Source organism: Xiphophorus hellerii, chromosome 9, assembly GCF_003331165.1.
Source record: "Xiphophorus hellerii strain 12219 chromosome 9, Xiphophorus_hellerii-4.1, whole genome shotgun sequence".
NCBI classification, from domain to species: Eukaryota; Metazoa; Chordata; class Actinopteri; order Cyprinodontiformes; family Poeciliidae; genus Xiphophorus; species Xiphophorus hellerii.
This window is the reverse complement of record NC_045680.1, coordinates 13,026,936-13,041,628: the sequence shown is the minus strand read 5'-3', so window position 1 is coordinate 13,041,628 and position 14,693 is coordinate 13,026,936. Positions and strand designations below refer to the sequence as shown.

The following is a 14,693-nucleotide window of genomic DNA, read 5'->3' as shown; positions in this document are numbered from 1 at the left end:
AACAATCTGGAGTGCAGTGGAGCTGGTGCAACTAGTAATTTCTATGAGGAAATGAATGTTGCAGATATTGGGGGGGGGTTTGTGCCGGACTGTAACGCACCTGACTGTACAGATCTGAACTGTGTTTTTCATCTTTAAGGTTAATGTCTCAGTTTTGGGAACATGCGGTCAAAGTAAGACATCAAATAGGAGAGCCTTAGGTTTTGTGTGACTTCCTAGTGTAGATAAGAGTTTCACTGAGCCATTGTTGAAGACTACTTACAGTAGTCCACCACAAATTATTGACATTACTTTGTTTTTTAAAATAGATATGAAGATATCTGATCGTTATGTAGAGCACAAAGATTTCAGCAGAGCAGGAAAAGATTACAATCACTATAGTCTAGCTTACGGGTGCCCATGTCCAGTCTTCAAGGGTCACTGTCCAGCAACATTTTGATGTATCTCTGCTCCATCACACCTTCTTTAACAACCTGAATTTCCTTATTAACATGTTCTGATTCAGATGAGTTGGAGAGGAGATGCATCTAAAAGTAGCAGGATGGTAGGGAGCTAGAAATGGATTTAGACTCCATTGGTTTAGCATAAAAGTGACATATACAGTATATGGTCTTGTTTTGGGACATCATTGTGAGTCTGGATGTTTCTTATTTTGGCAGTAATGCTCAGTTGTAATAAGAAATAATTTCAGACATCTTAAAGTGCAGTGACAGAATATGACTTTCTATATTTGGATACTCAAAGCAAACATCTGGAAGTGAGGATACTCCCTTAACAGGGCAATTTTGTTTGCCCTGCTGTTATGGTTAATCAAACTGAACAACTGGTTTCTGTCAGTCAACTTCAAGATGCCTAAATTCATACTCTGACACACCTTCCAAGCTATTCATTCTTGTATTTTAATCTATGCCAGAATCTAAGTGTGCATGTTAACCCTTCTTGCTTTGGGGTTATTAGCTTAACACTCTGTGTTGACTCTGTGCTCATGATGCTACAACTCCTTTGCAATCTTAAAATCTGTACCTTCCTCAGCATATGAGATAAATTAATTACTTGGCAAACTTTCATTATCCTCCTATTTTGAGAGCATAATTAATAGGTTAGCGTGAGTGACTCTGTTAGCTCGTTCAGGTGATGTGTCTTTATATAGATTCAAGGTTTCTACTCTCCCCCCACCTGCCAGGTATGTTCCCTCCCAATTTTGTTTGCCTCCGGCATAGCTGCTGTTTGAGAAACCAGACCTGATATAAAGCACCTTGACTCAGATCATCTTTTCACTTTGTTCCAATCTGCAGGATTGTGTGTGGAAACCTTCTGAGGTTAGTAGATGATTTATGTTTAAATCTAAACTGTTGTATTTAAAAAAACAAAAAAACATGTATCCTGATATGTTTTATGCTCAAATATGAAATTTGTTTAGAGTAATTTGGGTCTCTGAAAAAACATCTATAACTCATTAGGAACTAATTAGATCTGAACAAACACATTAATGATAGCTGACCTAGAGAGATAATAGATTCTAATGTTTCTAAACAGTTTATTAATGCATTTCTAATCAATGTTCATGAATAAATATGAACTCCTTCTGACTACTTTTGACTTGATGCTCAGTATGGTGCCAAACAATCCAAAGAACTGGGATTGGAATACTAATATACTGTATATATATTTTTAATTTCCTCTCTGCAATCCTAAAATCTGTACCTTTTTAACAGGAGAGATAAATTAAATGACAACTTGCGTTATCCTCCTTTTACGAGTGGTACAGATGTCAGGTGTCAGCAACTCAGCTAAATCATTCTTTGTGGGATATGTATTCTGCATGCATATCTTCATGTAGAATGAAGGCTCCTACCCTTCCCATTATTGACAGATATCTTCCCTCTCAATATTGTTTGCCAGTAAGTGGAGCTGCTGTCAGAAAAGACACACCTGACACATACCAGATGTAAAGAAGTCTGACTAAAATCAAATGATTTTGTTCTATTGACAGGAAAGAATGTGGAGTCTCTTTGAGGTTAGTAGATTTTTTTTATGTACTAAAACTGTCGGATTTTATAAATCTGTGTGTCCTGATATTCATGATTGTTAAATATCTGTGTGACTCATTTGGTGCTTCAGAGAAATCAACAGACTTTATCGGTTCAGATACCAAAATGAACTTAAACTCAAAAAAAGGCACTTGGGGCATCAAAGGGGGAGGAAGAAGCCGAGCATTCTGGATCATGTGAAGACACTGTATTAAGGATTTATTCACACCTTTATATGAAGAATTACAATAATCCAATTACAATGTAATAATGGTATGGATAATTCCTTCAAAACACAAAGCAGGAGTCTAGTCAGCTAGACTCCTGCTAGTGGTAAAAGCTTGATTTAACAACTGATGTAAGATTTTTTTTTACTAATTCTAAACAGCTATGAAAGCAAACATCTATCAAAGACCCCTAACAGACAAAATGGTGCTAATCCTGATTTTGAGTAAAAATGTTTTGATCAAATAATAAGACTTGAGTTTTGTTGTGATTGAGGTGAAGAAAATTTGGTCCATCCATGATTTAGCTAAACAATCTCTTAATTCCTGCAGATTCAGATTTGACCGTTTAGCATTTTTAGGGGGATATAAATCTGGACTTTGTCTGCAAAGCAGTCAAATTAAATGCAAAAAATTTGACCAAGAGGCAATAAATATAAAATAAACAAAATAAGGCCTAAAATTGAGCTTTGGGGGCCCCAGAACAACAGTGGTTAAGATGGACAGAGAAAGTTCTGTTTTCTAAATACTTTGTTTTTATCTCATGAAGATTGTGGCAAAACCAAAACCGAGGTATGATTTAGTGTTGAAGAGGTTCCTTGGCAGGCTCCTGAGGGAAATATACAGGGCTGGTGAGGTAAGTCAGGATTTTATGCATTCTATTATGTTGTATGTTTTTGTGTTGCAATGTTCTGGGGTCAAATGGCACTTTGCAAAAACACAAAATCTTACCAAGTATTTATAGTCTAGTTTCTAGTGCAAATATATTAACTCACTTGAAATGAGACAAAACTAACTTGTAATTAACTTTTCAGCAAGAAATATGAGCTCGTTTTAAGTCAGTGACTCCTTAATATTTGTGGAAAAGTATTTTTTCCATTAGCAGATTATTTCACTTATAGTATGGGAAAAATATCTTGATACAAGTGAAATAATCTGCCATTGTAAAATACATACAATATGTATTTTAATCAATATAAAGGAATTACTAACTCAAAACAAGCTCCTATATCTTGCTGTAAAGTTTATTTTTCAGCAAAATAGCATTGCTGGAAAGCGGACTAAGATATTTGCACTAGAAACTAGACTGGAAATACTTGGTAAGATTTTGTGTTTTTGGAGTGTTGCCTTTTTCAAATTTTATATCCCCAGTGGGTTTTTTGTTTCATAAATACCTGTGGAACAAAACAGGAGAACAGGTCATTTTCACTTTAATGCACTTTTCCCAATCTCTCTCAGCCCACAGACTTCAACAACTTATACTACAATGCCAAAATCAAGCTGTCAAGATCAACTATAAGGGAAATTGAATTGTTTATGAATGATGAAGACAACTGCAGACCCGAGGCTTTGGATGATGCTCTCAGTGGCATACTGGTGGAACTTAAACCTCACAATTTTTTCACCAGTTTTGAATACATGTTTGGAGTAGATATTGTCCCAATGTTAACAGTAAGATTATAAATTTTTTTTGAATGTATTTTTAACCCAACTTAATACTGTCTGCTAAACTATATTTTATAAATAACATTGTTCTGAATGGATTTAAACTAAGAATCCTTGTTTCAGCTGATCTTTAGGCATTTTAATATTGGATTGTAAATGATTGTCACTAGTGTATGTAGGATATATTCCAGATATATTCCATACACTAGCTGGATATTCATCCCAAACAAGCTTACTGCGGTTGGTGAGATTTTCTTTATTACTAACAACCTACTCTTTGGCTTAGATTCTCTAATGTCTTAAAAATGAAAAGAGTGAGAGAAAACCTCAAGGAGATTGTAGTATGTATTTTCTAGGCTCAGTTTCATCTTATAGCGTGATCATGTATCAATGTTACCTTCAATTGTTAGAAAATTCTGCATTTATCAAACAGAAGAAATTTGACTTCACAAATTTGACGCCTTGAAATTGGACCTCTGTCCCTTTAAGAAGTTCCTGTACTTTCTGACACCCCGCCTTCAGCACGTCATCATAACAATGCTCCTCCATTATGCAGTTTACAACCATTCTTAGCAGCATTGCACTGAGAAGTAGCTCGTACGATGAGCTCAGAAGGTGTGCAATTCAATCAGGTGTTTTCTAATCACTGCTGCTGCTAGTCTGGAGGAGCTGAGTGTAAATAGGCTTTTGTGAGAGCAAATGTTTAGCAGCTGCCACAGGAGATTCAAAGATTTATCAAACATGTATGAAAGAATCAAAGGAACACTATGGGTGTGTTTTTAATGAGGGAATAACATTATAACATCTAATATATCTAAAACAGTCAATTTTATATGAAAACCCCACACGCCCCCTCCTGTGTGTGTCTGATTCTTCAAAAGAAAAGAGCTTATCCAGAGCTTCCAGACTGTCTATCTTCACTCAATAGTTATTGATGTAGACAGTCCCCCTATTGACACAGACAGATCTGTGATGTGACTCCAGGAGGGAGTTAAAATAAATCACTTTATTTAGCAACACATGCTCTTAAATAATTACCCAGTCATCAGAGACCTGAGTTGTAGATTGAAGGCCTTACTAAACAAAAACTCCCAGAAGTGAGGGTTAAAACACCAACATTAGCATATAGAGGAGGATTACAGAGAAATGTAAGAAAAGGAGATCAGAGTCTGGACTTTCTGTTTGCTTCTTCAGGTCGTATCTTATTTCCACCGTCTCCTTAGAAACAGGTTGTAGAAGGTTCTTTTGTCCCGAATGTGCCATGACCATCTAAGCAGTTGTATTAAGATGGTCTGAAGGAGACCTGCAGTCTTCAGTCTGGTCATACAAATCAGACAGAGAGCTGACATCTTTTAGTATTATTGCTGTTTGATGAATATTCTACTTCAGCATTGAAACCTGGTTGCTTTTCAAATTGCTCTTTTAAATTTACACATTTGGGATTCATACCAAAACCTCTCAGTATTGTCAGGAGTATCAATCATTTCCTCAGCAGTTCAAAGTTAGCCAGTTTATTTACCACCTTGTCAGATCCTTACATTGTCCTTAGGCTGCTGTCTTCCATACCAGCATACTTACTTTTTTTTTTTTTTTTATAAATTCTTCAGTTCTTCTGTACATCTTATTTTGACAGTTGCAAATTTGATGATTCTCTTGTCTGCATTTGGGTCCAGATCCACAAAACAGTCCAGATTCTTCTTAATGAGTTACTGGTTATCACCAGTGCAATCAGCAGCCTGAAACACTGATAGAAAGAATGCAAAGATTGAAAGGTTGTGGGTGAAAATCAAGGTTATTCCATCAAATATATTCTTAAGTTTAAGCATTAGTATTGTGGTGAAGAATTAATGCCATCCATCCATCCATCCATCCATCTTCTTCCGCTTATCCGAGGTCGGGTCGCGGGGGTAGCAGCTTCAGAAGGGAGGCCCAGACTTCCCTCTCCCCAGCCACTTCTTCTAGCTCCTCCGGGGGAATCCCGAGGCGTTCCCAGGCCAGCCGAGAGACATAGTCCCTCCAGCGTGTCCTGGGTCTTCCCCGGGGCCTCCTCCCGGTGGGACGTGCCCGGAACACCTCACCAGGGAGGCGTCTAGGAGGCATCCTGACCAGATGCCCGAGCCACCTCAACTGGCTCCTCTCGATGTGAAGGAGCAGCGGCTCTACTCTGAGTCCCTCCCGGATGACTGAGCTTCTCACCCTATCTCTAAGGGAGAGCCCAGCCACCCTACGGAGAAAACCCATTTCGGCCGCTTGTATCCGCGATCTCGTTCTTTCGGTCATGACCCAAAGCTCATGACCATAGATGAGGGTGGGAACGTAGATCGACCGGTAAATCGAGAGCTTCGCTTTTTGGCTCAGCTCTCTCTTCACCACGACGGACCGGTACAGCGCCCGCTTGACAGCAGACGCTGCGCCAATCCGCCTGTCGATCTCCCGCTCCCTTCTTCCCCCATTCGTGAACAAGATCCCGAGATACTTAAACTCCTCCACTTGGGGCAGGACACCCCCCCTGACCCGGAGAAGGCACTCTACCCTTTTCCGGCTCAAGACCATGGCCTCGGATTTGGAGGCACTGATCCTCATCCCGGCCGCGTCACACTCGGCTGCGAACCGCTCCAGCGAGAGCTGCAGATCACGATCTGATGAAGCCAAAAGGACCACATCGTCTGCGAAAAGCAGAGATGAGATCCTAAGGCCACCAAATCGGATCCCCTCAACACCTTGGCTGCGCCTAGAAATTCTGTCCATGAAAGTGATGAACAGAATCGGTGACAAAGGGCAGCCCTGGCGGAGTCCAACTCTCACCGGAAACGAGCCCGACTTACTGCCGGCAATGCGGACCAGACTCTGACACCGGTCATACAGGGACCTGACAGCCCGTATCAAAGGGCCCGGTACCCCATACTCCCGGAGAACCCCCCACAGGGCTCCCCGAGGGACACGGTCGAACGCCTTCTCCAGGTCCACAAAACACATGTAGACTGGTTGGGCGAACTCCCATGCACCCTCCAGGACCCTGCCGAGGGTGTAGAGCTGGTCCAGCGTTCCACGACCAGGACGAAAACCACACTGCTCTTCCTGAATCCGAGGTTCGACTATCCGACGGACCCTCCTCTCCAGGACCCCTGAATAGACCTTGCCAGGGAGGCTTAAGAGTGCGACCCCTCTATAATTGGAGCACACCCTCCGGTCCCCCTTTTTGAACAGGGGGACCACCACCCCAGTCTGCCAATCCAGGGGAACTGCCCCCGATGTCCATGCGACATTGCAGAGTCGCGTCAACCAACACAACCCTACAACATCCAGAGCCTTAAGGAACTCCGGGCGGATCTCATCCACCCCCGGGGCCCTGCCACCGAGGAGCTTTTTAACCACCTCGGCGACCTCGTCCCCAGAGATTGGAGAGCCCAACCCAGAGTCCCCAGGCTCCGCTTCCTCAGTGGAAGGCATGTTGGTGGGATTGAGGAGGTCTTCGAAGTACTCTGCCCACCGGCCCACAACGTCCCGAGTAGAGGTCAGCAGCACACCATCCCCACTATAAACAGTGTTGGTGCTGCACCGCTTCCCCCCCCTGAGACGCCGGATGGTGGACCAGAATCGCCTCGAAGCCGTACGGAAGTCTTTCTCCATGGCCTCTCCAAACTCCTCCCACGCCCGGGTTTTTGCCTCAGCAACCGCCCGAGCCGCATGCCGCTTCGCCCGCCGGTACCCATCAGCTGCTTCCGGAGTCCCACAGGCCAAAAAGGCCCGATAGGACTCCTTCTTCAGCCTGACGGCATCCCTCACCGAAGGTGTCCACCAGCGGGTTCGAGGGTTGCCGCCGCGACAGGCACCGACAACCTTGCGGCCACAGCTCCGATCGGCCGCCTCGACAATGGAGGCACGGAACACGGTCCACTCAGACTCCATGTCCCCCACCTCCCCCGGGACGTGTTCGAAGTTTTGCCGGAGATGGGAGTTAAAGCTCCGTCTCACAGGGGATTCCGCCAGACGTTCCCAGCAGACCCTCACAACACGTTTGGGCCTGCCAGGTCTGACCGGCTTTCGCCCCCACCACCGGAGCCAACTCACCACCAGGTAGTGGTCAGTGGACAGCTCCGCACCTCTCTTCACCCGAGTGTCCAAGACATACGGCCGCAGATCCGATGAAACGATGACAAAGTCGATCATCGAACTGCGGCCTAGGGTGTCCTGGTGCCAAGTGCACATATGGACACCCTTATGCTTGAACATGGTGTTCGTTATGGACAATCCATGGCGAGCACAGAAGTCCAGCAACAGAACACCGCTCGAGTTCAGGTCGGGCGGGCCGTTCCTCCCAACCACGCCCCTCCAGGTCTCACTGTCATTGCCCACGTGAGCGTTGAAGTCCCCCAGCAGAACAAGGGAGTCCCCAGGAGGAGCACTCTCCAGTACCCCCTCTAAGGACTCCAAAAAGGGTGGGTAATCTGAACTGTCGTTCGGCCCGTAAGCACAAACGACAGTCAGAACCCGTCCCCCCACCCGTAGGCGGAGGGATGCTACCCTCTCGTTCACCGGGGTAAACCCCAACGTACAGGCGCCGAGATGGGGAGCAACAAGTATGCCCACTCCTGCCCGACGCCTCTCACCCTGGGCAACTCCAGAGTGGAAGTATGTCCAGCCCCTCTCAAGGAGACTGGTTCCAGAACCAGAGCCGTGCGTCGAGGTGAGACCGACTATTTCTAGCCGGAACCTCTCGACCTCACGCACTAGCTCCGGCTCCTTCCCCACCAGAGAGGTGACATTCCACGTCCCAAGAGCCAGTTTCTGCAACCGAGGATCGGACCGCCAGGGTCCCCTCCCTCTGCTGCCACCCATCCCACACTGCACCCGACCCCTTTGGCCCCTCCCACGGGTGGTGGGCCCATGGGAGGGGGGGCCCATGTTTCCTCTTCGGGCTGAGCCCGGCCGGGCTCCATGGGTAAAAGCCCGGCCACCAGACGCTCGCCATCGTGCCCCCCCTCCAGGCCTGGCTCCAGAGTGGGGCCCCGGTGACCCGCGTCCGGGCGAGGGAACACCAAGTCCAAAGTTTTCCTTCATCATTGGGGTCTTTGGGCTGCTCTTTGTCTGGTCCCTCACCTAGGACCTGTCTGCCTTGGGTGACCCTACCAGGGGCATGAAGCCCCAGACAGCATAGCTCCTAGGATCATTGGGACACTCAAACCCCTCCACCACGATAAGGTGGCAGCCCATGGAGGAGGAAGAATTAATGCTGAAAATTTAATTGTATTACAATTTGGGGAAAATGTCACTTTTACTTTAACACATAATTGCAAATGATTAAACAAGATTCAGTATTTTTGTCCTCCAGAGCTGTAGATGAATGTGTAAAAGTATTTGGCTTCTGACAGTTAATCTGTTTTTTGCCTTGTTGACACACAAATGTTTCAGATCAGTCAAATGATAGTTTCAGACAAAGAGGCAGGTGTAGAAAAACCTATATGCAATTTTCAGATGATTTATTTAATAAAGGAAAAATGGTATGAAATCCAACCTGTTGCTATGTGACAAAGTATTGCAATTTGAACCTGAAATTCAAATAATAGATGTTGTTTCAAGACTGAGAAAACTCAAGCTTGAGTTTACTCAGTCTTGAAAACTTCTCCAGGATTGAGGAGTTTTCAATCTTGTTTAACTAGTTTTATTTTTCTCTGTTGCAGATCGGGTTGTTTTCAATCATTTTTTTACTTATTGCCTTAATTAAGCCACGGCTAAGAGTTTCCTGGCTGAAGTGTTTCATTACAACATTTGCCATCTCCTTCTTTGCCAGCATTCCTTGGAACTGGCTCTATCTGTACAAGGTGAAAAGTTATTTTCTTCTTTAGTTTTGTTCTCATTTAGTGTATAACAATTCACATTTCTCTTTTTGTTTTTTGTTTGATCAGGGAGCCTATGCAAAACACCAGAGCAAACTAATGAAAGTGGAAATACTCCATAAAGAGTGCATGAAACTGCAGAATCTTAGCTGGTTTGGTAGTATTCGAGGTAAGCAAGAAAGAACTAAGCAAAAACAGATTTTTAAAATCAAATTAGTTCCTTGGTCAAGTCAGGGGAAAATATAAAGGTAATAAATCCTGATTTACCGGGAAGCATTCAACCTTTAAAGAATGAGACTCCATTACTCTCACTTTATTACTTGTGAAGATTAAATACGGTTTTGTTTAACACCTAAAACACACAAGAGGGGAACTGGACTATCCTACAGACTCATTGACCTTCCTCCATTATCAAAATGTGTTTCTTGAACAAAAGCTAACTTTGAACAAGAGACCCAGCTGGAGAAAAAAATTATATTTAAAAAAATATTTTGACAAAATTGTATAGAAGAAAGATCAGCTGTCTCAGCAACCAGAGTTGTTAAACATCTAGAAGTTCATATGAAACATATAAACCTACTAAACTTTAACATCATCTTACAGTTGAAGACAAAATTAAATAAAAATTTGTAAAGGAACCTAAATGTTAAGCTGGCTTTTCATAAGATTTAGCAACATCTGAAAGGAGCATTTTGGAAACACCACAAATAAACTTAAAGAACAATCACCTCATTGCCCTGCAGCAAAAAGGTCATTGATTTGAATCCCAGCCTGGATCTTTTTTGGAGTTAGCATGTTCTTTCTGCACATGCATGGGATCTCTATGGGTACCCTGGTAAGGATAAGCGGGTTTGATGGATGGTTGGAACAATCCCTCAAATTAAACATGAAATAAAAGTACTTTGAGGTAGACAGCTGGTTAGTTTATGCTTATGAACATTTAGCACAGGTTAGGACATTGTGTCATCCTAAACTACAAGTAGCAAAATTCAGACCCGAAGAGTTCAGAGACATTTCTCTGTGAAGTTTGAGCATCATTAAACTTCACATAATCTCTTCTGCCAGAGACAACTTCTCATGAAATTAGTGAGTTGATGGATTGCGCATGCAGTAGTAGCGCAGGAGAAGTAACAATAGTTAAACTCTCAGAGGAAGAAAATAACAGAAAACGGGGTGTCCAAGTCCAGTCCTCAAGAGCCACAACCCTCAACTTTGTCAGTTTCATTTGATTCAGATGTGTTGGAGAAGGAGCACATCTAAATGTTGCAGGATAGTGCTGTTGCTCTTGAGAACTGGACTGGAACATCCTTGAGATAGAGAAAGTAAAAAAAGGCTCATGGCACTGTGGAGATCCAAACCAAGACCCAAACCCGTAACCCAAGCTTGATTAATATATTTTGACACATTGAGGTGACTAAATGCATACAGTGCATTTCTTTACTGCAAAAAGAATCAATACTGAACTAGCTTGCAATCGGTGGTAGGTCAGAAGAACTTCAAGTATCAAATAACTATATTAGCTGCTATAAATAGTGTAGAAGCTCTCAAACAAAATGTTCATATTCAGAAATTTTACAAGCTATTAAAGAAGATATTAAATTGCTTATTTTTTGAAGCTATAGATGCTAAGAATGGAATGCACAATGACTAAGTATTTTTTGCCTATGTTTATATTTCATGATTTAATTTCCACTCTTTCAGTTTTGTATAAGTTTTTTGTCCCTTTTGAGGCATTTGTAATAGTACGGAAAGCGTAGAAAATGGCACAGAGAATATGTAAAGCTTTTATCTGTAACTGTAATCCATATTTGTGAGTGTATTTTTTATTTTCAGAATGGTTCAGAACCACTTGGACTTTTCAAAGCGACCCTTGTGAGGAATACCTAAAGATCCTCCTAATTGACCCCTTTCTCGAGGTACCGCCAATCAAGGTAAACCACTCTGCTGCTGTATATTGCAAGCATATCCCATGTTGGATTTGGGAGTTGCTTGGTCTGAAATTGTTTTCTGTTGATGTTCAAAGCAACATTAGATGTTTTTGCCTGCAAAGACAACATTTATCAAGTGTCTTTTTGTGCCAAGGTAAAGTTAGAATGGGCCTTAAATCCATTTATCATTCAGGCATCCATGAAAGCATATAAAATGTTTATCGCTAATTATTCATAAAGCCTCTAAACATCCAACATTTGTTATTTACTGTTGAATTTAGGACTTAACATTTTAAAGATGATATTGTAACCAACAGTGACCACAAGGAGGTGCTGCATGAGGAAAACAAAATTGCTTCTCTTATTGCATGAAGTCCTTTGTCAGTATTTAGTGTTGCTATGTTGACTTTATGTTGAATGTTTTGCCCCCCTTTTATGTTTTCCTATACTCTGCAGTAATTTTGACTGCTCTTAAAAATTTTTATATGCACAACATACATTTTGTTTAGATTTTTATTCTAAAGGATAATAATTATTTGTTAGTCTTTTTTCCTTTTCTTAAACAGAAAATTGCACGAGGTCTCAAAAGATATTGCATGATTCCTCAATATGAAATAAATATATATACTGAAATATAGTCATGAAAACTCACATGTTCCTCATCGCAGTTTAAAACTTTCCTCATCAACTGACCTGGCTATAATGACACAGATAGTCCTGATTCGTAGTCAGAAAGCAAATGTATACCTCATGAACAGAAAGTTGTAAAATGACATCCTTCTTTTTCCTTTCTTAGGCATTTGTGTACACATTGACCACCTTCATCATAGAGCCACTGAGGGCCTTAGGAGAAGGGATGGGTGGTTTCTTTCAAGCACTCGTCAAAGATCTACCATTTATCCTTTGGATACCAGTCCTCATCATTATCACCATATTAAGTTTGGTAAAGATATGTCATCATGACACTCACATGCTAATAAATTCATAGACAGTATGTCTCTTCACTTTTATTTACATCTGACTTTGTTTTCCACCTTTATGTCTTGGACTGACAGGGAGCTCTGATGGTAGGACTGCCAGCAGTTTTCCCTCAGCAAGTGAGACGTTTTCTACCCTGGTTGGATAGAAACCAGGGCACACAAGCACCTAACCAACTCCAAAATGACAATGTCAGGATAGAGCAGATTGTCATTTATCAAAGCCAACCCAACAGCATTCTAAGAAGTGCTGACCGTCCACAAACTGAGGGGGTTCCTGACCCTGAGGGGTGCCAGGGAAGCACTGATGAGAGGAATAATATCTCTATTAATTCCGGCTTTGAAGACCAGCAGGAGATGTGGGAGGAGGTCAGGTGGAGTACTGTGACTCCAACAGACCAAGCAAAAGGCAGTCAACTTGAATTAGATTATTCACAGGTAAAGAATAAAAAGGTAAAAGCAGAGAAGAAAGGTTCTCATGATGAGCCTTGTGGAGACGGTGCAGCACCTGCACCTTTGGCGTACAGGTGAGTTAGTTATAATAATCATTCAGATAAATCACTCTAAAATTATGAAAGCACATTTTAATACTGTGATGTCGCAGCATGTGGAAAAATGGGACTCATTTCTGTAAATCTGTCCATGCAGGAGAAAGGGCGTCAGCATCTCTCAGATTCACACTGAAAATATTTCTGCTCAGAAGATATGATCAGCTCCAATGGATTACCTGTACTTATAGCTCAAAGCTAAATAACATCGGTATTTACTATCAGTGATGGCTGTTCACTTCAAAATGCATTAAATGAGAACAATTGGATTCAAATTAAGCTGAACCAATACTGAGCAGTTTGTTGTCTGGTCTGCAGCACTGTAGCTGCATTAAGGAAGAGCTGATTGTATCAGGAGGACTTTGTTCCCATTGATTCTCTCTTAAACTGATTTAGTTCAGACTTTTTTTTACACTGTGTTTAAATATTTTATCTATTTCCTATAATCATGGTGGTGGAGCAATACTACAGGATAGATTCATGAAACATGAATGTGCAATAACCAGATACTTGGTTTAGTATGATAATTTAAGCTTCTTGTTTGCATTAAACACATACAACTTGAAATATTTACTCACGTTATTTTATAATGTCTGTTTTAATATTTTTTTCTCTAGAAATTAAACTCTTTATAAAATATAAAAAGAGTGCAGACAATATGAATGAGTGCAATATTTTTTACTTAGATTCTTAAGACCTATAAAGGAATTAACTTTTTAAAAATATTTTTTACAGACTTTGTGAGTTAGTGTCAAAGATACAGATGTCCTTTTGTACGGATATGTTGTAAGACATGCAACATAAAAAGCAAAAACAGAGGCCACATTATACATCCCATTTAACAAGTTAAAATTAGGATTAAAAAGTGCACTCGATATTCTTGAAGGATATGGATTTTCAGCTCATATTGACTGCTGTGGCAGCTGTTGCATAAATCGGCTCTTGCTTTATTTGTTCTTAAAAAATCTGCCTGTCTCTACTTCTGCTTAAAAAGATTATAAGGTTTGGACAGACATAGTTTCTTTCTTTGTAAAATGGGCTTGGTTTTTATGTAGATTTACACTGTGAGACATTTAAACAAATATGTAATTAGAAAATGTTGCCAGGCACTAGACAACCAACTCATAAAGTTATTACAGACCCAGATATGCATCCAGTCATCTGTGTGTGATTGTCATTGAAAATGTTAAAACACCTCAAGTTCTGTCATATTTGAAGGGATTCAAGGTTTTCTTTTCACTGTTTGTATTTTTACACAGTTGGTGTTACACTGCCTGTTTATGATAAAAAGATGTTGAAATACTGTTGTTTGTATTCTATTTTTAGACCACATTACATAAAATGTTAGGTTTTTGAAATAAAATAGAAGCCAGAGAGATTACATGTAACGCCTCTGGAATAAAAAAAACACAGCAAAAGATTTGTTTTACTTTCCGTTTTTCTATTTAGAGTGAAAATAAAGTGACTAGAGGTATATGTTTGGTGGGGATAAAGATAAGAAATTGAGCAGCAGATGTAGGTATGTGATTATTTTTTTAAAAGTGCAAGTATTCTGTTTTGTTTCCCCAGAATTTAAGTTATTTAACAAGATTTCAAGAACAAGGTTATCTAAGCTTTTTCTTTTTAATTCTCTATTTCTTCTTGTCAAACAGTCTGTTACTGTATAAACCGAATGCTTCCAGCAGAGCAGCACTTCTGCCAAC

At 41.2% G+C, this 14,693-nt stretch overlaps 1 protein-coding gene across 2 annotated transcripts; it reads left to right on the top strand.

Moving 5' to 3' along the window:
- Positions 1–90: 90 nt before the first annotated feature.
- Positions 91–14,293, top strand: LOC116725999 (chloride channel CLIC-like protein 1). Of its 2 annotated transcripts, XM_032572447.1 has the most exons (10): positions 102–1,319; positions 1,994–2,017; positions 2,805–2,891; positions 3,494–3,706; positions 9,382–9,522; positions 9,607–9,706; positions 11,371–11,468; positions 12,262–12,408; positions 12,521–12,969; positions 13,091–14,293. In XM_032572447.1, exons 2-10 carry the CDS (start codon positions 2,000–2,002, stop codon positions 13,149–13,151), a joined length of 1,314 nt encoding a protein of 437 aa, XP_032428338.1. In that variant the 5' UTR covers positions 102–1,319; positions 1,994–1,999; the 3' UTR covers positions 13,152–14,293. The 2 variants fall into 2 exon arrangements, with proteins under 2 accessions (XP_032428340.1, XP_032428338.1); XM_032572449.1 differs by lacking the exon at positions 13,091–14,293 and having other exon boundaries at positions 91–1,319; positions 12,537–12,702.
- Positions 14,294–14,693: the final 400 nt, after the last annotated feature.